At 46.5% G+C, this 20,835-nt stretch overlaps 2 protein-coding genes across 5 annotated transcripts; both read left to right on the top strand.

Annotated features, from left to right (window-relative positions):
* The first annotated feature begins 526 nt into the window (after positions 1-526).
* LOC118771980 (dnaJ homolog subfamily B member 9-like) lies at positions 527-5,067 on the top strand. Its single transcript, XM_036520191.1, has 3 exons — positions 527-603; positions 1,666-1,895; positions 2,210-5,067. The coding sequence occupies exons 2-3, from the start codon at positions 1,679-1,681 to the stop codon at positions 2,641-2,643; spliced, it is 651 nt and encodes a 216-aa protein (XP_036376084.1). The 5' UTR covers positions 527-603; positions 1,666-1,678; the 3' UTR covers positions 2,644-5,067.
* Positions 5,068-5,467: 400 nt separating this feature from the next.
* Positions 5,468-20,240, top strand: LOC118771814 (dynamin-1-like protein). Of its 4 annotated transcripts, XM_036519873.1 has the most exons (20): positions 5,468-5,686; positions 7,772-7,916; positions 9,206-9,241; positions 10,147-10,193; positions 10,931-11,002; positions 11,250-11,336; positions 11,568-11,730; positions 12,304-12,424; positions 12,668-12,799; positions 13,373-13,579; positions 13,713-13,833; positions 13,919-14,074; positions 14,737-14,826; positions 14,958-15,050; positions 15,311-15,364; positions 15,850-15,924; positions 17,289-17,447; positions 17,746-17,855; positions 19,603-19,762; positions 20,049-20,240. In XM_036519873.1, the coding sequence occupies exons 1-20, from the start codon at positions 5,585-5,587 to the stop codon at positions 20,103-20,105; spliced, it is 2,187 nt and encodes a 728-aa protein (XP_036375766.1). In that variant the 5' UTR covers positions 5,468-5,584; the 3' UTR covers positions 20,106-20,240. The 4 variants fall into 4 exon arrangements, with proteins under 4 accessions (XP_036375766.1, XP_036375767.1, XP_036375768.1 ...); XM_036519874.1 differs by lacking the exon at positions 9,206-9,241; XM_036519875.1 differs by lacking the exon at positions 15,850-15,924.
* The last annotated feature ends 595 nt before the right edge of the window (positions 20,241-20,835 follow it).

Below are 20,835 nucleotides of genomic sequence, written 5' to 3'. Positions count from 1 at the left end.
AAAGCACCCGTCACACGAATAAATGTAAATGTAAATGAGAACAGCTGAAGGTCAGGAAAACCAGAACAAAATTATTCAAACATTCAGTGAAAACCTATCCGTTTATACGGAATCATATTATACGGAATCATATTATTGCTATTTAAAATAAACCAGCTGGCATTTTTGAAGATTAAAGTGTTTCATATACAGAAAACTGATTAATTAAATGATTAGTCCAAGTAATTAACAACGTTTGATTAGATGAGTAATTAAATCGTTTTCACAGCACCAAATATGTCTTAATACCTTATTGCCTTATGTCTAATATTAAGGTAGCTGATTACTTGGGTGTGGATGTGGGGTCATGGGGGAAAAAATAGTGAAAACCTCCCGAAACTGCTGACTAGTGACCTACTAACAGGAGAATTATGTAAAAGAGACCTGGCAACCCTGGATGTGACGTTTGCGAAGTGCAACAGTTCCACATGCTTGACCACGTGTGCAGAGAGAGGCCAATGGAGTTATGAAGCGTGGTGTTTCCGCACAGGAATGTAGCGAAAAAGTGGCTGTCATCAGCTGCAAGCTCACTCTTAAGTTAGTGGTCTTTGGAGTGACTTAAAGGTAAGTTCAAAGTTTTCTAATGCAATTTCTTATATCTATATACCGACATCTTTACATCCCGATATCTCTTGGGGGATAATATATTGAAAAGATGTGTCGGTAGCTCTGTATTGGCTACTTAGCTGGATATCCAGCTAGCTATAGCCGCTTGCTATAACGTTAGCTAACTACTTTCTGACACATAGTTAACGGACCTAAAGTTGGCTAATTTTGTTTTCATAATTCATAGCATGGCTGCAGTAACACGTTTCCGACCAAACATGGGTTTGCTACTTTAACCGATGTTGTCGCTGTACAGTAATCGGTATGCCTGAAGTGGCAGCTGCCCGGATAGTAAGGTATTTGAGTCAGAATTATACAAGTTTTTATTTACGTCAACGCATGTTACCGACCTAATTTCCGTCGGCGACCCCACTATTGTTTGAATTCGTTGCTAATTTAATGGTTTAGTCTGTCAGTTAAATGCTTTAGCTACTTCCCTTGACTTTGACTTAACGACTGACAGTTGCAACGCTTGCGCTTTCAAAGTCTACGTAGCTAATCTGTCAGTTTACCAAATTCACTTGCTAAAGCTACTTGCTAAATAGTCTGTTGTGTGAGCAGCAGTTAGCCACTTGAAGCAAAGGTGCAATTTGTATTACGCATTGCATTCGTCAGACCCAGTTTAGCAACGTCCTCAGTATGTTAAGTGCGTAACAATTATGATCATTTTGTAAGTGATTTTGAAATTTGTTGGTGCTTGTGTTGTGCTCATTGGTCGCATTGGCTGCTTTTGGCAAAATGCAATGCACCCGTGAACACAGCACACTGTATATCACATTCACAGCTGTACTCTGTATTAATCAGCTTCCTTTTAAAATCTGAATTACAATTTCTACCATATTTTGAAGATGGATATTGTGTCGATTGTTCTGTGTATGTGGCTGATAGAGGCAAAATGCTGTGATCCATATCTGTCAATATTTTTTTTGTTTTTAACCCCCGGAAAAGTTTGTGTATTTAAAATGTGCTTTTTATCTGACGGTGCAATGTTTGCATTTTTTTTTGTTTCGTCCTCTTCAGCATAACCAGCAACATGGCAACTGCACAGTCAGCTTTAACGTTCGCAGTGTGCATTCTGATGATAACAGAACTGATACTGGCCAGAAAAGACTACTATGACATTCTGGGTGTGCCGAGAGACGCCACTGACCGCCAAATTAAGAAGGCCTTTCATAAACTGGCAATGAAGTATCACCCCGACAGAAACAAGAGCCCTGATGCCGAGGCAAAGTTCAGGGAAATTGCGGAGGGTGAGTGCTGTACTAATTAACTTCCGTATATTTCATAAGCTGTCAACACCTTGTGCATGTACTTGTAAATCATTAAAATGTGTTTTTTTTCCTCTGGCAACACTGGTTATTCATGTCTAAAATACCCTTTTATGGACACCATTGTGAGATTTATCTGTAGCTATTAATTTTCAGTTAGTGTTAGCAGTATTTGCAGTTGTTTTTTCTGATATTGCTGTATTAGTTAATATTAACATAGATCTTAGCCTGCCTTTGGGATGTAAGATACATTTTGTGTCAGTTGAATAATGCATCATAATTTTTTTTTCTTCCAGCATATGAAACCTTGTCAGATGAGAAGAGGAGGCGAGAGTATGATCAGTTTGGACATGCATCTTTCTCTAATGAGGGCACGAGAGGAGGACAGGGCCAGCACTTCCACCAGGCCTTCAACTTCAACTTTGACGACATTTTCAAAGACTTTGACCTTTTTGGCCAGGGCCAGCACGCGCGTCAGAAGAAGCACTTCGAAAGCCACTTCCGGCCCCAGCAGGAAGCCCACAGCCGCCATAGAAGGCATTTCCAGGACGCCTTCGGGGGCTCCATCTTCGACGACGTGTTCGACAACATGGAGAAGATGTTCAGCTTCAACGGCCACAGGGTGCGGACTGAGAGCACATTCCGGCACTCCGCCAAACAGCACTGCAGGACTGTCACACAGCGCAGGGGCAACATGGTCACCACTTACACCGACTGCTCTGGCCCCTGAGGGGAGACTACCTCAACACACACAGCGCCCCCTGGCTGTTACTGGGGGTTCAGGCTTATCGGGGGTTTAGGGTTTTATGTTTGTTTTTGTTTTAAAAATATTAATTTAATTTCCTGCTGTGACTTGAGTGAAGTCTGTTATTTCTTGGGGATAAAATGTTTTAGTGGCGCTCCCGAGTGGTGTGGTTGGCTAATGTGCTCATTCTGAGTGCAGGCTGAGTTCTTCAGAGGCAGGCAGATGAGTGAAATGAGCCTAATGTACAACTGTCAGAAAAGGGGAAAAATGATAAAAAGTGATTCAGAGATGCTGCCATCTTATTAAACAAGCTTTGATTCTTCAGTGTTCAATTTATTTTAAAAGAGTTCAAATATTGTTTTATGTCTTATGTGCCAAAATTGTATTAATAGGAGAAAGTGAGTAAGCAGAGTAAGTTAAGTTTAAGTAATATTGAAAGCTGCCTAAGGCCATTCTCCACAAAATAACTAGTGGTTTACCTCACAATTATTACTTAACAGGGATTATGTTTCTTAAAAAAGCAATACACATTAGTGGGATGTACCAAGCACATGCAAAGCTTGGGATCCATGAGATAAAGTCTCAGCCTGCAATGGTCAATAGCCACTGCCAGAAAAAATTCTAAGGGCTTGGTACAACTTACCCAACACCGTACCCAAGTTTATTTTAGCATAGAATCACCTCAAGATCTTTTCAAAATTATTTATATTTTTGAGTATTGCCAAGGCCTGTTGGTTTGATCTCATCTGTGAGGGTCTTTCTCTGTGTTTGATTATAATCAGTTGCTTTTATTGAGTGATATCGGAATGGTTTGGGTGTGCCAGACAATTTAATACCAAGGATAACAGTTTTTATATAGACTCCTTGCGCTGTTTCCAAAAAGGGAAATATATGCCTGTAATACAACCTGAAGTGAATAGTTGTTCTAATTGGAACATGGTTCCACAATATGGTAGAAATAGTTCTTGTTAGAAGGTGATGTGGATGTCAATGAATGGAATTCAGTCATATTTAAATTCTTCAGTTCAGCTGCTAGGTTACCAGTCTGTTTATAACTAAATGTCTTTTGGTTATCCTCATTTAGAAGACCCTTTTTCAACAATTGGTTCCAGTGCTGAACAGCACCAAATGGAGCATGTAATGTAGAGGGTCTTTCAGATATTTTCTCTGTGAATCTTCCATGCCTATAAGTCCGTTGACGTCTTAGGAAATCAAAAAATGGACATTTGTTTTGCAGAACATTTTGGGTTTTTGTTGTTGAAATTTCGGTCCAAGTGTGGTGTGAACGCACTGATTATACATTAAGTTCCCTAGTTGTAATTCATTTGACGCTGATTAAAATTCTAGGTAATAGCATCAAAGTAGCTGATGGTAATCATTTTTTGATTGAGTTTCTAATGTGCTTCTTTGTTTTGCCAAAATGAAGTGGAATACTAGCTTCTGAATTTGGCTTTGGTCATCTTGTTCTCATTGCTGGTGCCTGTCAAGGTTTGAATTTGTGCCGTTAGGATGCTGTTCATTCTTGATTGTAATTGTCAGGGAGCCTTCTTAATTGCTGATTATTTTTCAGTGCATATGGGAAAACTCTTTGGATTTAAAATGCTGAATTGCACCTTCTGTATGTTTTTCCAACATAATATTAGCGCCTTGCTTACTTTTGCCTTACATAAAAGAAAAAATCAGTAATTCAGTCTGTCTGATAAAGTGTCACTGATGACAAATAGACAGGAGTCCTTTTCATTGGAACAGTAACCCTTTATTCATTGTGTCGCTTAACCGTGTTGCTGTTTCCAAACCGTGTGTGTGTTTTTGCAAATGAGCAAGTGGTTTTCACATCATTTCAGTGGAAACGGGTAATTGCCACTGGAATGAATGTTGCGAAAAGAACAAAATATGTCTTTGCTGAATTTTTAGTCCAGAAGTCTCCCAGGATTTCCTGTGGAAATGTACCCCCTTTGCCTGTAATGTTACCAGTACAAAAGACAATCCATAAAATCTCTGTTCTACTTTAACATAGTAAGTGTTACCTCATACGATCTCTGTAGAGTGTTTTTTTTTTCTTGTAGTGTCACAATGTGCAATATATCCAGCCAGCTCTTCCCTGTTCCTTTACCAACATGTTGTTTCTTCTTTTACTTGCTGGCCTCATTTTTACCTGTGGTACACATACAGCTGAACCATCTTGCACTTATTTTCAGCCTATAGGTAGAATTTATGTAAATTTAACAGAATGGAGAGTCATGGCTTATGGTGCATTTATGAAAATAAAAGAAGGTTCTGGCTCATTTCGTGTGTCTTTGTTAAATATATGTTGATATAATAAATTGTCTGTATGTTGTGTGACAGTTTTTAAGGGAACATTTTTAAATAAAATGTGACTAATGCTGGTTGCCAAATGGGGAAATATGACGGGGGGAAAAGAAATGTGTCATCTTTACACAACATCATTTATTTTCTTTAGAAAATATCTGTTTCATTGTTAATAGTGGTGATTTCTCTTCATTAAATATATATAGTGTGTGTGCGCGTGTGTGTCTATGTGAGCGCGCGCGCTTTGTAAATATGATGATACAGCACATGCTTTGTAAAGCATTGAACAAATCTTTCCTTGTCTGTAATATACACTGCAAGCTAAAGACATTTTGATTGACGTCACCTCCACATATAGTTATTTTCATTTTCATGCTGTCAGTGATTGTAAATGTAGTCTATTTAAAGCAACGTGGAATTCTGTGGCGAGCAACTGCCGCTTTAGAGACTGCAATACCCAGGCTGCTTCGGTGCATCGTAGTGCGCAGTTACCCTGTGGGCCGGGTAGGTTTAATGGTGCCTTTACGAGGAACGCTGGATGACTTTGTGTCAGTAATTCACAGGGTGGTTAGCTGTCTGGTCCATTAATTTTGGCAGGTGCCAATTTTGCTGAACCATGGAGGCTCTCATCCCCGTTATAAACAAGCTTCAGGACGTCTTCAATACAGTGGGGGCTGATATTATCCAACTGCCACAGATTGCCGTAGTTGGAACACAGGTAAAAGGGCATCTTCCTTTTATTAATGGAACTAGCTGGCTGTTTAGCTTGCTAAATGTACATTTGCTGTTCATAAACTATATCCATAGCCAGCTGTCTTCTGTATAATAACTAATGTTATTGTTGCAGTCAATACATTGTCTGCTTCGATGTTGCTTTATAATTACATCCAAACGAACATTAGGCGGAAGAGGATCTAACTTGCTAGTTAGTTAGCTATCTTGGATTTGATCCGCAAAAGACGTTATCCTGCATCTGTTTTGCTAGCTAGCGGTCATGTTAAATAGCTTGGTAGTTTGCGGGCTAGTTATAGCGTGAGTCACCTTGTCGTCCTTATCCAGCTGTTCGCCAACGTTAAGATAAAATTAAAGCGAAAGGGAGATGTAAAGAAGCTCGCCAGTTAGCAAACCACGGCTCGATATGTGCTTGCACTATGGGAATAATTCAGTCTGACAGGTCCTATTTCCAGGGTAGCGACTAAGTCAACTGGTCTATAACTAGCGACCATGCTGCAAGGACACCACGATTCTCAGATTAGAGCATGCAACCACTTGGCTAACTAGCTGCCATTTCTATGACAGCTGACGGTTAGTAGCAGAAGACTGGGTTATGGAGCTGCGTTTACCTACATGGCTTGGAATTGGCGGCGCATGGTATATTGTTGCGTACAGCGCACCGTCGTTACTGTATGAATCCAGGAAATTAAAGTTAGGGGGTACTGTCCTTGGCCCCATGCTCTCTTGGTATTTGTGCCATATTCTGGCATGTGGTCTGCGGCACAGTTTGCGACACGCCAGAGCTGGCCTGGCATTTATTCATGGCCCCGCGAAATCAAAGCGCATGTAACTGTCAACAGCACTACTGTCGTTATATCTTTTTTTTTTTTTTTTTTTTTTTACATTTTGTGTGTTTAATGTGGAGGTTTTGAGTGTCATGCACTGTGTGATACGAAGCTGGAATCCATTTTTGTGTCACGCTGTTCACAGTTTTCTGCCCAAGAAACTTTGGGCCAGAAATAATATTTGGGCCAGAAAGAATATTTTCCATCGGTGTTGATGGGAAATCCTGAAGACAATCTCAGAAATACCAGCACCTATGTGGAAGGTTTTGTGGCATTCTCATATTCGCATTTCAGCACATCCATTGGATTTACACAGATTATTGGTAGAGGATACAGTTGAGGAGAATAATGACTGTCCACAGACTCTATCATGCTCCTTAGAAGCTGATGGAAATATACACCAACACCAGACAGAGACACTTGGCACTTGTTACTGTTGTTTGAATATTGGTGACAGTCTCTGTTTCCCTCAGAGCCTGCTCAGATGTTGTAGATATAAAGTCCTGTTCCTCAGTGTAAACTTTGACTGCTCTTTAAGGAGATGTGGATGTCTCACAGCGTCTGCCAGGATACTTTGATAGCACCATGGCAACATAAGGAGAACCTGTGGATGTCTCTGTTTGCCCTTCTCCGTCTCTGTCAGGGTTGTCCCATATGTCAGTGTTGTCCCATTGGCAGATAAACACCCTCAGTGCAACTCAAATTATTCTGCTTACTTGCACTGAAGTAATTTTGGAAAGAATGGAAATCCCTCTAAGCCCTTTGATTTGTTCTGTCTCAGGGGAATAATCATATTTAAATATACTGCATGAGTTTGGGATGAAATATTCTGCAGCTGTGGAGTGATCAAGTGATCTCTCTCTAACAATGAAGCCCTTGAATGCGATTAAGATCATGTCGCAACAGACACTGTTTATAAGGATGAGAGAATGATTCTGTTCAAAACTTTTTTCCAGATGAAATATTCAGTAAGGCATGTTAGCCAAATGAACCATTATTTCCCAATAATTGCCCATTAGAATGCATTATGCCTATTATAGGATGAAATACCTTTTTTCCCTCTGTGTACAGGGTGTGACCGCTAACCGCACTGTTGCATTGCAGTACTGAATTAGATGATGTGTTGATGTGTGTAGTTAGTCAAAGGCAATTTCCCCTTTCTTTGCCTGAAAGTGCAGAGGATGAAGGTTGCCAGATTGGGCGATTTGGGCTGCTCTGTGATGAGTGGTGCTGTCTGTTCCCAGAGCAGTGGGAAGAGCTCGGTGCTGGAGAGCCTTGTGGGGAGAGACATACTGCCGCGGGGAACCGGCATCGTCACGCGTCGCCCCCTCATCCTGCAGCTGGTGCACGTGGACCCTGAGGACCACAAGAAGGCCAGCGACGAGAACGGTGTGCCAACGCTCGGACCGCTGACCGGTCCGGCAGCGTCACCTTCTGTGTCCTTTACTGTCACTGCTCTCTGGGAGGAACCTCACTGTCCTGTGCTGCATGCGCGCGCGTGTGTGTGTCCATGTCTGGGTATGTGCTTGTGTGCGTGTGTGCGTGTTTGTGTGTGTCCATGTCTGGGTATGTGCTTGTGTGCGTGTGTGCGTGTTTGTGTGTGTGCATGTTTGTGTGTGTGTGTGTGTCCATGTGTGTGCGTGTTTGTGCGTGTGTTTGTGTGTGCGTGTGTGTGTGTGTTTGTGTGTGCGTGTGTGTGTGTGTGTCCGTGTGTGCGTGTGTTTGTGTGCGTGTGTTTGTGTGTGTGTGTTTGTGTGCGTGTGTTTGTGTGCGTGTGTTTGTGTGCGTGTGTTTGTGTGTGTGTGTGTTTGTGTGTGTGTGTTTGTGTGTGTGTGTGTGTGCGTGTGTGTGTGTGTGTGTGTGTGTGCGTGTTCGTGTGTGTGCGTGTGCGTGTGTGTGTGTCCATTATATCACTGTCTCACGCCTCTGTCTCAGTGTTATTCTGGTGGTCAGGTTTTTGGAAGAGCACAGTGCTGTCAGGACATGTTTCAGCTGTACTGGCAGTTGCAGCAGGGCTGGTCCTATGGTCACAGCAGGGCTGAATATGCACTGAGAGTGAGTGGTAATGTAACAATAATTGATATATTCACTCTGGGAGGAAATGAATCTTGAAAAACAGGAAAAAGAAGCAGCTGAACTGTGTACAGGGAGCCCTACAGGTCCTACAAGTTTGTGAGAAATAGGCTTGTCAGGACTGTGATGATAAAATGGTGTAATTTTGCAGAAGCAACAGAAAGTGAGTGCAGATGAACCAGGAGTTGGGAGTTGGGAGTCATTACCTCAGAAATGCAGATTATGAAAACACTCATGCAGGGCCTGCACTGTTTAACAAATGCATGGAGGGAAGAGATTAACAAACAAATAGCGGCTCCACATTTGCATGCAGTCCATGAGCAATGCGCTGTTTTGAGTAATAAAATACCTCAAATCAAATGCTTTTGTTTATTTATATCGCTTTACAATACCAGACCTAGTATTTGCATTTACCACAAATTTTTGTGCTGTTTCCCACACTGTTGGGCTGAGGTTGGATTCCTGTTTGTTCAGGGAACTTTGGAGGGAAAGCCAAACCCCATGTTCAGTGGGCGGTCCCAGCAACACTGAGGGGTAAATAGCTGTGCATAGAGATTCAGATGCTGTAGCTAATGCTTTTTTCTGTCGTTTCTCTTCAACCGCAGACCCCAACTCATGGAAAAATGGGCGCCTTAACAAAGGTCTCTTTTTCCTCTTGTTTCTGATCTGTGTTTGCCTGCTTTCCTTCTTTCATTCTTTCATTCTTTTTTTCCTTTATTCACCCTTGGCTCCCACACCTCCCAGCCCCTGTTTTTCCCTTCTTGTTAACTGCAGGCTGAAATTACTGGCTAAGCTCAAATTGATCCATGCAATCGCATTAAGAGGAGTCTGCTGAATGGGCCGGTATGCTCAGAGAGGTGGAATGCGTGCAGGACTGCAGTCCATCTCGCAGTCCAGGCGTCGGAAGGACTTATGATTGGAGTCTACAGACTCGAGGCTGTCCTCACGAGGCACACAAACCACAGTGAGACAGCCCCGATGGGACTCAGAGCTCAGAGCTGAGATTTGAAAGTGTTCAAGCGCCTCTGAATAGTTCCTCACATGCTGCTTCAGCAGAGTAGTGAGCACCTGCCATTTTGATTTTTTTTGGGTTGCGTATTCTTTTTTTAGCAGATTATCTCAGCTGAAAAGCTTTGTATAGAAACGCTGTGTTTATCTGCAGTGTTATCAGCAGAATGTGTGTGTCTGAGCTTTCTGTGATGCAAAGCGTTTCTCTCACCCTGTTTCACACGCGCTTCTCCCGCCTTTAACGTCAGAGCAGAGCTTCCTGCCGCAGTGTTTGTTTTTCCAAACCCCTGTTGGGGAACAGACCCTCACTGTGGGTTAATGGCCCCGGTCCCCTGATGCACAGATGCACATCTGGTTGAATAAACAGGCGTAATGTTTCCCCCGGAGACAGTGAACGGGACGAGAGGGCCTGTAGCACGTTCACCCGCCAGGCCGGCCACCCCTGAGGCCGCACCTCTACGCTGAACTGGCGTAGCAGGTGCATCCATTTACCCCCCAGGGGGCGCTGTTCTCAACTGTGTATTTCTGTTTCCCGCAGGCCTGGAAGGAGAAGAATGGGGCAAGTTTCTTCACACCAAAAACAAGGTATGCTTCACTCTATTTAGAGTGCAAAGCTATGGCATAACTGGTAGAGTACAGTGAGTCATTTAAAAGGCATTTGCAGAATAAGAGATGCAGATATGAACACTCCTGCCAGATAAATGGAATTCCTCTGAAATGCACTCCCTCAAAAGTCTACCATCTGTTCTTTTTTCATTGAGGCAACAATGAGCCTTCATGATAGATGTCCCTGTTTGCTCTTGTAAGATTTTGTGAGTTGTTGTCTGTTTGCAATTTTGCCCATGTCACTGTAGTGGTGCAACCTGTGCGTGAGTCACGTATTCTCTGGGGAAAACATCAGAATATGAGAGCTCTTCTGCCCTAGATTGTTCATGCACAGAGAGGGCTTTGTGGAGCACTGTAAATGGCAGTTATTGTGCTGAGATTCCTGGTTCAAATTATGTCAACTCTTATGTGAATTCCAAATGTGTCTACTTGTAAACAGTGGTGTGATCAGTTGGGTCTTTTCTCAACTGGAGCTGATTTATAATCTTTTCACTAATGCCATTGATTTCGGAGGAGTGTCATAGGACCTTTTTATTGCGCTTCTCGCTATGTAGGTGGAATTAATATCTTTTAATCCCATGATTCAGAAAAGTGATTTGTGCTTCACTTGATTATCGTAAGTGGCTTCCTTAGCCCTCTCTGATGTTCAAAACTTGTTGCCAGCTGCTGACAGCATATAGAATGATAACTCAACTTTACTGAATTCCTGTTTTCAGATCTACACAGACTTTAACGAAATCAGGCAAGAAATTGAAAATGAAACCGAAAGAATATCTGGTCATAACAAGGTGAGAGAACGAACAGGCATATCATGTATCCTGTTTCACAAAACTACAGACACCTATTGGGGCAGGGAAATCGCTCCTCCTGAGGGTAATGTCCAGCATGTTTTCTTCTGCGGAGCAGGTGCAGTGCAGTTCTAGAACTGATCATGTAAAGGCTCTTTTTGTCTCTGTTGCCACCCTCAGGAGAAGTGCCTTGTTTTCATTGGCTGTGTGTATGATGGTGACTGATGTCACAATGGGGTTCTTTCAGGGTATCAGCGATGAGCCCATTCACCTTAAAATCTTCTCTCCTCATGTGGTGAACCTCACTCTGGTGGATCTTCCAGGCATCACAAAGGTATGTGTCCTGCATGGATTAGTAAAAATAAAGTAGCATTAGTCTGATATTGAGATAAATGTCACATATACCCTTCTCACTCCCTGTTCCCGCAGATAGTACATTTAGGAATCTACCATGTAAATGTACTGGTGTATTAGCCCCGTTAGAATGGTCAGCGAATAGACCCTTGGTCCTACAGTATTTATTAAGGCGTAATTGAGAATGGAACCCCCCCGTGTTTCTTGGCAGGTGCCTGTGGGAGATCAGCCCAAAGACATCGAGCTCCAGATCAGGGAGCTGATCTTGAAACACATCAGCAACCCCAACTGCATCATCCTGGCCGTCACAGCCGCCAACACGGACATGGCCACCTCCGAGGCGCTGAAGGTGGCCCGGGAAGTGGACCCTGACGGTCAGCGGGGGGACACCACACCACACACTCCCCCGAACACCACACACTCCCCGAACACCACACACTCCCCCGAACATGCACTTCAGGCCTCACAGTCACAAAATACACTTTCCTCAAACAGGCACACAGCCTGCATGCTGCTGTTCAGCCCAGCCCCTACACAGGCACACCGCCTGCATGCTGCTGTTCAGCCCAGCCCCTACACAGGCACACAGCCTGCATGCTGCTGTTCAGCCCAGCCCCTACACAGGCACACAGCCTGCATGCTGCTGTTCAGCCCAGCCCCTACACAGGCACACAGCCTGCATGCTGCTGTTCAGCCCCAGCCCCTACAGCTACTGACTGTAGTCTGTTTGTGAGACCTGTTTCCACATGCTGAGCCAGCAGTGAGTCAGTTACAAATAGAAACATTCTGGGGGAAGCAAACCCTTAAAACCTGCAGAACCGCAGCTGTTGAATGCCTGTAGGCACCTGCCCTTGATTTATCGGAAGCACCCCACACCAGCTAACAGTCATATAAAGTAGTGGAGGGAGGGTACTCTGTGTCCCATGGTGCTGTTCTGTGTGGGACAGGCCGCAGAACCCTGGCAGTGGTGACTAAGCTGGACCTGATGGACGCAGGCACAGATGCCATGGACGTGCTGATGGGCAGAGTCATCCCTGTGAAACTGGGCCTGATTGGGGTGGTGAACAGGTCGCTCTCCACTTTGCATCTCATTACATTACATTACATTATATTGCATTGCATTACATCACATCACATTACATTACATTACATTACATTGCATTACATTACATCACGTCTCATTACATCACACTCCTCCGATTCTCTGTCACTAGAAAGAGCGCACACACTCGTGCTCCATCCCTGTGCCTCATGCATGTTCCCATCATGCATTGCTCCTCCATGAACGCCCCTCCCTGTATCGCCCTGCAGGAGTCAGCTGGACATTAACAATAAGAAGAGCGTGGCAGATGCCATCCGGGACGAGTACGCCTTCCTGCAGAAGAAGTACCCCTCTCTGGCTAACCGAAACGGAACCAAATACCTGGCCAGGACTCTGAACAGGTGCGTTTCGCTGCTGCAGCAGCCGGAATGACCTCTGCAGACTGGAAAACTCATTTCGATTCTCAAGGCTGCCTTCTCTTTTACTGGCCTCAATTAACCTTGAGAAAGCGGCCTTAAAAAGAACGGCCTGCAGTTGCATTATGAATCTGAGGGGCTGTCTCATTCCCCCGGGACAGCTCCAAATAGTAATCCTATTTTAGTTCTGTTGTTCTGGAATCAGTGTAGGCCTGAGGAATAGAACCACAAAGAAAAAAGTTTCAGAGAGAAAACGAAGCAGAAAACATCCCATGACCCAGAGGGTAGTGATCCTCTTAGCGAATTAAACTAAGCTACAATACAGCGCCTACCCAAACCTGAAACGAAGGCTTGCTTTTGTGTTTCAGCAGATACGTAAGACATACACAAAGGCAGGTAGATGAAAAGAAATCAATGCACGCCTCTTATCCTGACGAGACAGCCAACTGTTCCTCCGCTGGTCGATGCTTGTTTCCCAGGGGGCCGTGCTTGGGACAGCAGCTAGCCCGGGCCTTGCTGTGTGACTGTGGTGTTTTGCGATACCCCTCCTCCCTGCAGGCTGCTAATGCACCACATCCGGGATTGCTTACCGGAGCTGAAGACGCGCATCAACGTGCTGGCGGCGCAGTACCAGTCCCTTCTGAGCAGCTACGGCGAGCCCGTGGAGGACAAGAGCGCCACCCTGCTGCAGCTCATCACCAAGTTCGCCGCCGAGTACTGCAACACCATCGAGGGCACCGCCAAGTACATCGAGACGGCCGAGCTGTGAGTCCGAACCCTCGGCTCCGCCCGTCTGCAGACCGGTTCTGTGCTCTGCTGCTGTGTGTTCCTGACCTAACGAGGACGGTCACTGTGATGCTTAGACGTTTGTGAAGTGGTCGCCTTTGCAATGTTGCAGGTGCGGAGGCGCCCGAATCTGCTACATCTTCCATGAGACGTTCGGGCGCACGCTGGAATCCGTGGATCCACTGGGCGGCCTCACCACCATAGATGTGCTGACCGCAATCCGGAACGCCACGGTGAGCTGGCGGGGGTGGTTCTGTCTCCGTCTCTGCGGTGTGCGGGGGGGGGGCGCCGGGCTGAGGTGTGTCTGTGCCCCTGCAGGGCCCCCGTCCCGCCCTCTTCGTGCCAGAGGTGTCCTTTGAGCTGCTGGTGAAGAGGCAGGTGAAGCGGCTGGAGGAGCCCAGCCTGCGCTGTGTGGAGCTGGTGCACGAGGAGATGCAGAGGATCATTCAGCACTGCAGCAACTACAGCACACAGGTACCCTGCAGCAACTACAGCACACAGGTACCCTGCATTAACTACAGCACACAGGTACCCTGCATTATCTACAGCACACAGGTACACACTGCAGCAACTACAGCACACAGGTACACACTGCAGCAACTACAGCACACAGGTACCCTGCAGCAACTACAGCACACAGGTACCCTGCAGCAACTACAGCACACAGGTACCCTGCAGCAACTACAGCACACAGGTACCCTGCAGTAACTACAGCACACAGGTACCCTGCATTATCTACATCACACAGGTACACACTGCAGCAACTACAGCACACAGGTACCCTGCAGCAACTACAGCACACAGGTACCCTGCAGCAACTACAGCACACAGGTACCCTGCAGCAACTACAGCACACAGGTACCCTGCAGCAACTACAGCACACAGGTACACACTGCAGCAACTACAGCACACAGGTACCCTGCAGCAACTACAGCACACAGGTACCCTGCATTATCTACATCACAGAGGTACACACTGCAGCAACTACAGCACACAGGTACACACTGCAGCAACTACAGCACACAGGTACAGCCTGCAGTAAATCCAGCACACAGATGTGTGCACTGTGCATTCATCTGTTTTAGTCTGTGCAGCTCTGTCTCTTCCTGAGCTCTGATGTGATGTTGCTCCTGCAGGAGCTGCTCAGATTCCCCAAGCTGCATGATGCCATTGTGGAGGTCGTGACCTCCCTCCTCAGGAAAAGACTGCCAGTTACCAACGAGATGGTGAGCTACTGTTCTCCTCTGCTGCGTACAGGATGTGAGAGACAGCTGGAGCATGCTGTTTCCAGATACCTGTCCCCACAGGTGAAAGCGGGAGAAAGGCCAGTCTAACTTACACTCGTCATCTGTTACAGGTGCACAACCTGGTGGCGATCGAACTGGCTTACATCAACACCAAGCACCCTGACTTCGCCGATGCCTGTGGCCTCATGAACAACAATATAGAGGTGGGAGTTTAGGGGAAGAGCGCCTCTCTGTGAGCTGGGGGGGTAAATGCAGACACAGGTGGACATTAGACAACACCAGCGGAACGGGCCGTCTTTTCAAGTTGCTTCGAAAGCTCGATCACAAATTAATATTTGAGTCATGTTTCGCGCTTGCCAGAGGTCCAGTTCATTCAGTCCTCCCACATAATGACTCCCTGAAAGCAGGATAAAGGGTGTCGTTAGGTGTGCTCTGAGTGTGTCTTTCTCTCACCCTCCCCCAGGAGCAGAGGCGTAACAGAATGAGGGAGCTGCCCTCTGCAGTGCCCCGCGATAAGGTACCGCTCCTCAGCCTGTCATTACCCTCCAACCCCCCGCCCCCTCCCCCCTCCCACTGCCCACACCACACCTGTAGTGCGAGGCAGCCGTGGAAAACAGCATCAGTCCTTAACCTGGGAGTTCCGGACTGTCAAATCACAGAGCTGTGCTTTTCAGGAAGAAACGATAGATTTGCTCCTTGTTCATGTAATTATGTATTTCATAGCAATTAATTTAGTCACATGTTAGTGCAGTTTTAAGCAGAATGGCACAAGGGATGAGGTCTGGATTTACTGTGTTTTAAGCTCATGCTCGTATGTTTGATGTCCAGATGGTCTGTGATTGGCTGTCTGTCTCTCAGAGGCCACCCTATAGCTTCACGCACAGGTCGTCGAGGTCGATGTGCTCAAAGGAGCACGTGACCCCGTCTTTACTGGCTGCCTCTTCCTCTGATGTCACCTCTAGCTCTGCTCAGTCTTTTTTCTGCCCTTCCCTCTCTCTTCAGTCTTTAAAGGGTCCTGGCGGGCCGGCTCCGCCCCCTGGCGAGGGCCCCGCCCCCGCGGAGGGGGAGGGCGCGAAGGTGTGTAGTGCTTGCTGCCTGCTGTCAGCATGCGCTCTGCAGGGCTTTCTGTTTCAGCTCTGACCCCTCAGACACTGCTGCCTCTCTCACTCTGACACTGACGCTGTCACCAGCACCATCACTGTGCCACATTGCACAGAAATTAGCAGTTTAAATATTTTTAGTATTTCAGAAATGAATAGCTGCGACACAAGGGGAGAGCTCTGTCTTGTGTCCTTTGATTCTAGTGCATCTCTGGGTTCTAGATCCAGCTCTTACCCAATCCCTGACTGTTTGTCCTGCTTGTCATGTGATAATGGAATGTCCCCATTGTTGATCTACCCCTGAGCGAATGGTTTGACATGCCCACTGCACCGCCTGTAGCCCTGTATCACATGCATGGTTCCCTCTGGGGGAAAGAAGACCTCCTCTTTGTCTGAGCTGTGTGTTAATACTGTGTACACTCTGTGTTAACACTGTGAATTTAAATCACACATAACCTCAGTGTGCCACAGTGGGGAAGGAACTGCGGTGGGAAGATGGTAGTGTAGCATAGTGGTAAGGAGCAGGGCTCGTACCGGAAAGGTTGCTGGTTCGATTCCCCACTGGGGCACTGCTGCTGTACCCTTGGGCAAGGTACTCGACCCAGAATTGCTTCAGTAAATATCCAGGTGTATAAATGGATAACGTAATAATTGTAACCTATATACATCACTCTCGATAAGAGTGTCTACTAAATGACAATAATGTAATGTAATTTTTGATTCCCTCATGGGGCAAGTGTGTTGTACCCTACCGAAAGATACTTAATCCAGACAGACTCAGTAAAATATTGAGCAGTGTGAATGGATACCATCTAAGATAAATTACTCTGGATTAGGGTGTTTAACAAGCAAATCAGTAATAATTCTAAGCAAGTGAGTGATGGAGTTAAATGAAGAGTGTGCTTTCTACAGCTGTGGGTGTGAGCTGAAATTCACACATGCAGAAGGTGTGAATAGCAGGAAAGATAGACGGCCGTGTGCTTGAAGCAGCCCACACATTTGCTACATTAATGAAGTGTTTAAATTGATGAGTGGCATTGACTTTTTATAAATGACTCCTCTTTGCCATTTTAAATAAGGCTACTTAGAAACAAGGCAATTGTGGTCCTTCTTGAATTAATGCAGTGTGTTGGGTACTTAGGTGTGTGGTTATTTAAGCTTGTTGTTTAAGCATATGGACTGCATTATTCTCATCAGAGAAGCTGAATACCCCTTTGATGCCTGTTCCTCTGACTCCTATGTTATCAATGTGGCAGGTGCGTGCTATGTGTGGGAGGTGAGTGCTGCATCCTGGTTGGCTGAGCCTCTGATTGGTCTCTCTCTTTATGTGCCCTTTCCCAGGCTGCTGGAGGCGGGACTCAGGGTGACCAGGAGGCCGGGACGGGGAGCTGGAGGGGTATGCTGAAGAAGGAGGAGGGGCAGCCTGAGGACAAGAGCAAGCTCCAGGCCTCTCTCCCTGCCAGCCCCCAGAAGGGCCACGCCGTCAACCTGCTGGATGTGGTGGGTCCCTCCCTCAGCCCGGACGCAGTGACTGCGGGGTTACTTTTGTCCAGTGAATTCTGTGTCCACTACAGCAGTTAGCACTGGGAAAGCCAATAAGATTGTTGTTACACTCTTGCCCTACCCTGGCATGTAAGGGCAACACTCATCTCCATATTGTGCAGGAGGGACAGCAGAGATGTGTGCGTCTGTTGTGTGTGATGAGTGCTGATGGTCTGTAATTCAGTGAGATGAGTTCTGTTAGTCAGTGATTGAATGGGTCGGTCAGTGATTGGCCCGTGACACACCTCCCTTGCAGCCTGTTCCAGTTGCCAGGAAGCTCTCTGCTCGGGAGCAGCGGGATTGTGAGGTCATTGAGAGGCTCATCAAATCCTACTTCCTCATCGTACGAAAAAACATCCAGGACAGGTAACGTCCTGTAACGTTCCTTACTGCTGCTACTATTCCAAATCTACTGCAGTTCTGCGTCTGCAGTGTGTCAGTGTCTCAGTTCTGTCTCTAGAGTGTCAGTGCCTCTTCTGCAGTGTGTCAGTGCCTCAGTTCTGTCTCTGCAGAGTGTCAGTGTCTCAGTTCTGTCTCCCTGCTGTGTCAGTGCCTCAGTTCTGTCCCCACTGCTGTGTCAGTGTCTCAGTTCTGTCCCCCTGCTGTGTCAGTGTCTCAGTTCTGTCCCCCTGCTGTGTCAGTGCTTCAGTTCTGTCTCCCTGCTGTGTCAGTGCTTCAGTTCTGTCTCCCTGCTGTGTCAGTGCTTCAGTTCTGTCCCCCTGCTGTGTCACTGCCTCAGTTCTGTCTCTGCAGAGTGTCAGTGTCTCAGTTCTGTCTCCCTGCTGTGTCAGTGCTTCAGTTCTGTCTCTGCAGAGTGTCAGTGTCTCAGTTCTGTCTCCCTGCTGTGTCAGTGCTTCAGTTCTGTCCCCCTGCTGTGTCAGTGCTTCAGTTCTGTCTCCCTGCTGTGTCAGTGCTTCAGTTCTGTCCCCCTGCTGTGTCAGTGCCTCGGTTCTGTCCCCCTGCTGTGTCAGTGCTTCAGTTCTGTCCCCCTGCTGTGTCAGTGCCTCAGTTCTGTCCCCACTGCTGTGTCAGTGTCTCAGTTCTGTCCCCCTGCTGTGTCAGTGTCTCAGTTCTGTCCCCCTGCTGTGTCAGTGCTTCAGTTCTGTCTCCCTGCTGTGTCAGTGCCTCAGTTCTGTCCCCACTGCTGTGTCAGTGTCTCAGTTCTGTCCCCCTGCTGTGTCAGTGTCTCAGTTCTGTCCCCCTGCTGTGTCAGTGCTTCAGTTCTGTCTCCCTGCTGTGTCAGTGCTTCAGTTCTGTCTCCCTGCTGTGTCAGTGCTTCAGTTCTGTCCCCCTGCTGTGTCACTGCCTCAGTTCTGTCTCTGCAGAGTGTCAGTGTCTCAGTTCTGTCTCCCTGCTGTGTCAGTGCTTCAGTTCTGTCTCTGCAGAGTGTCAGTGTCTCAGTTCTGTCTCCCTGCTGTGTCAGTGCTTCAGTTCTGTCCCCCTGCTGTGTCAGTGCTTCAGTTCTGTCCCCCTGCTGTGTCAGTGCCTCAGTTCTGTCTCCCTGCTGTGTCAGTGTCTCAGTTCTGTCCCCCTGCTGTGTCAGTGCTTCAGTTCTGTCCCCCTGCTGTGTCAGTGCCTCAGTTCTGTCTCTGCAGAGTGTCAGTGTCTCAGTTCTGTCCCCCTGCTGTGTCAGTGCCTCAGTTCTGTCCCCCTGCTGTGTCAGTGCCTCAGTTCTGTCCCCCTGCTGTGTCAGTGCCTCAGTTCTGTCTCTGCAGAGTGTCAGTGTCTCAGTTCTGTCCCCCTGCTGTGTCAGTGCCTCAGTTCTGTCTCCCTGCTGTGTCAGTGCCTCAGTTCTGTCCCCCTGCTGTGTCAGTGCCTCAGTTCTGTCTCTGCAGAGTGTCAGTGTCTCAGTTCTGTCTCCCTGCTGTGTCAGTGCCTCAGTTCTGTCTCCCTGCTGTGTCAGTGCCTCAGTTCTGTCCCCCTGCTGTGTCAGTGCCTCAGTTCTGTCCCCCTGCTGTGTCAGTGCCTCAGTTCTGTCTCTGCAGAGTGTCAGTGCCTCAGTTCTGTCCCCCTGCTGTGTCAGTGCCTCAGTTCTGTCCCCCTGCTGTGTCAGTGCCTCAGTTCTGTCTCTGCAGAGTGTCAGTGCCTCAGGCCTGTTTCTCTCCCTGTCCAGTGTGCCCAAAGCTGTGATGCACTTCCTGGTGAACCATGTGAAGGACAGCCTGCAGAGTGAGCTGGTGGGGCAGCTCTATAAGTCCGGGCTGCTGGACGACCTGCTGACGGAGTCTGAGGACATGGCTCAGCGGCGCAAAGAAGCCGCCGACATGCTGAAGGTAGCCAGCCTCGCCGTGCAGATTGCCATACGAAATCAAAGTAAAAGCTGCTGTTTTTACTGCGACATGTACTGTATGCAAGACATTAAGTGGGTTGCACTCACTGTAATCAGATAAGTGGCTTTTCCTAATAGCCAGGGTTTCATTTTGAGGAGGCTGCTTTGGAAAAGAAGCAATGTGATTTATGGACATACTCTGACTGTTATTGCCTGTATGCTTTGCACATGTGAATAGGGGAGGCTATGAGACGCTGCGCTCTTACTGACCCCCTCCATGTTCCCTTCAGGCCTTGCAGAAAGCCAGTCAGGTGATTGCTGAGATCAGAGAGACCCACCTGTGGTGAAACCCCGCCCCGAGTCAATGCAAGATGTGCAAGACCGCCAACTTGAAAATGCACTGTGGTAAATGGTTGTGTAATGAATATAATTTTATTTACTGTACAGATGCAAAGGCTATTGCATATCACCGCTGACCTGTGTAGCAGAACTCCTTGTTCACCAATGTCTTTCATACGATATGTAAGTAAATAAAGATCATGTGAAACTCACGGAGTGTAATACTAAATCTGTAAATGCAAAACTACAGTTCTCTGACTTGCGTTGGTAAAAATATTTAAGCAGTTACAACCCTACAGGACTGGAGAAATTTGTAAATTAATGACTGTTTTGTTGTAAAGAAATGTTCCATGTTTTAAAATTGGGATACAGACACACTGCATATTACAGTAGTCATGTCTGGCCTTATGTGACATAGATATGTGCAGACATTAGACACATAGATATATAGTGATTGATCTGAGGTGGTCATTCAGCTGAATTTGAATTGATTGTGCCCAAGAGTGTGATGTATATCATATTCTGAAAAATGAAATCAGTTTGCTGGTTGTATCTCGTATATTTGGAAAATTACACAGTTCCTGAAGTGTATGCCACATATTCTGTATGAACCAATTTATGAATCTCTTTGGAGATAATTGCAGTAGCATCTGTTACTCCTCAAGTCTATCCACATTTAGCCTGAGAGAAAAAACAAAAATGCCAACAATTTCCCCCAGCCTTAGAAAAGAGCAAGAA

Source organism: Megalops cyprinoides, chromosome 25 (assembly GCF_013368585.1).
Source record: "Megalops cyprinoides isolate fMegCyp1 chromosome 25, fMegCyp1.pri, whole genome shotgun sequence".
In the NCBI taxonomy this organism is placed as follows: domain Eukaryota; kingdom Metazoa; phylum Chordata; class Actinopteri; order Elopiformes; family Megalopidae; genus Megalops; species Megalops cyprinoides.
This window is presented reverse-complemented; position numbering and strand designations above follow the sequence as displayed.

Excerpts from the sequence above, each read along its gene's own strand:
- LOC118771814 (XM_036519873.1), top strand. The coding sequence starts at position 5,585 with ATGGAGGCTCTCATCCCCGTTATAAACAAGCTTCAGGACGTCTTCAAT. Across the intron at positions 9,242-10,146 it reads AAATGGGCGCCTTAACAAAG|GCCTGGAAGGAGAAGAATGG; the intron begins GTCTCTTTTTCC and ends TGTTTCCCGCAG. Across the intron at positions 11,337-11,567 it reads ATCTTCCAGGCATCACAAAG|GTGCCTGTGGGAGATCAGCC; the intron begins GTATGTGTCCTG and ends GTTTCTTGGCAG.
- LOC118771980 (XM_036520191.1), top strand. The coding sequence starts at position 1,679 with ATGGCAACTGCACAGTCAGCTTTAACGTTCGCAGTGTGCATTCTGATG. Across the intron at positions 1,896-2,209 it reads GTTCAGGGAAATTGCGGAGG|CATATGAAACCTTGTCAGAT; the intron begins GTGAGTGCTGTA and ends TTTTTCTTCCAG.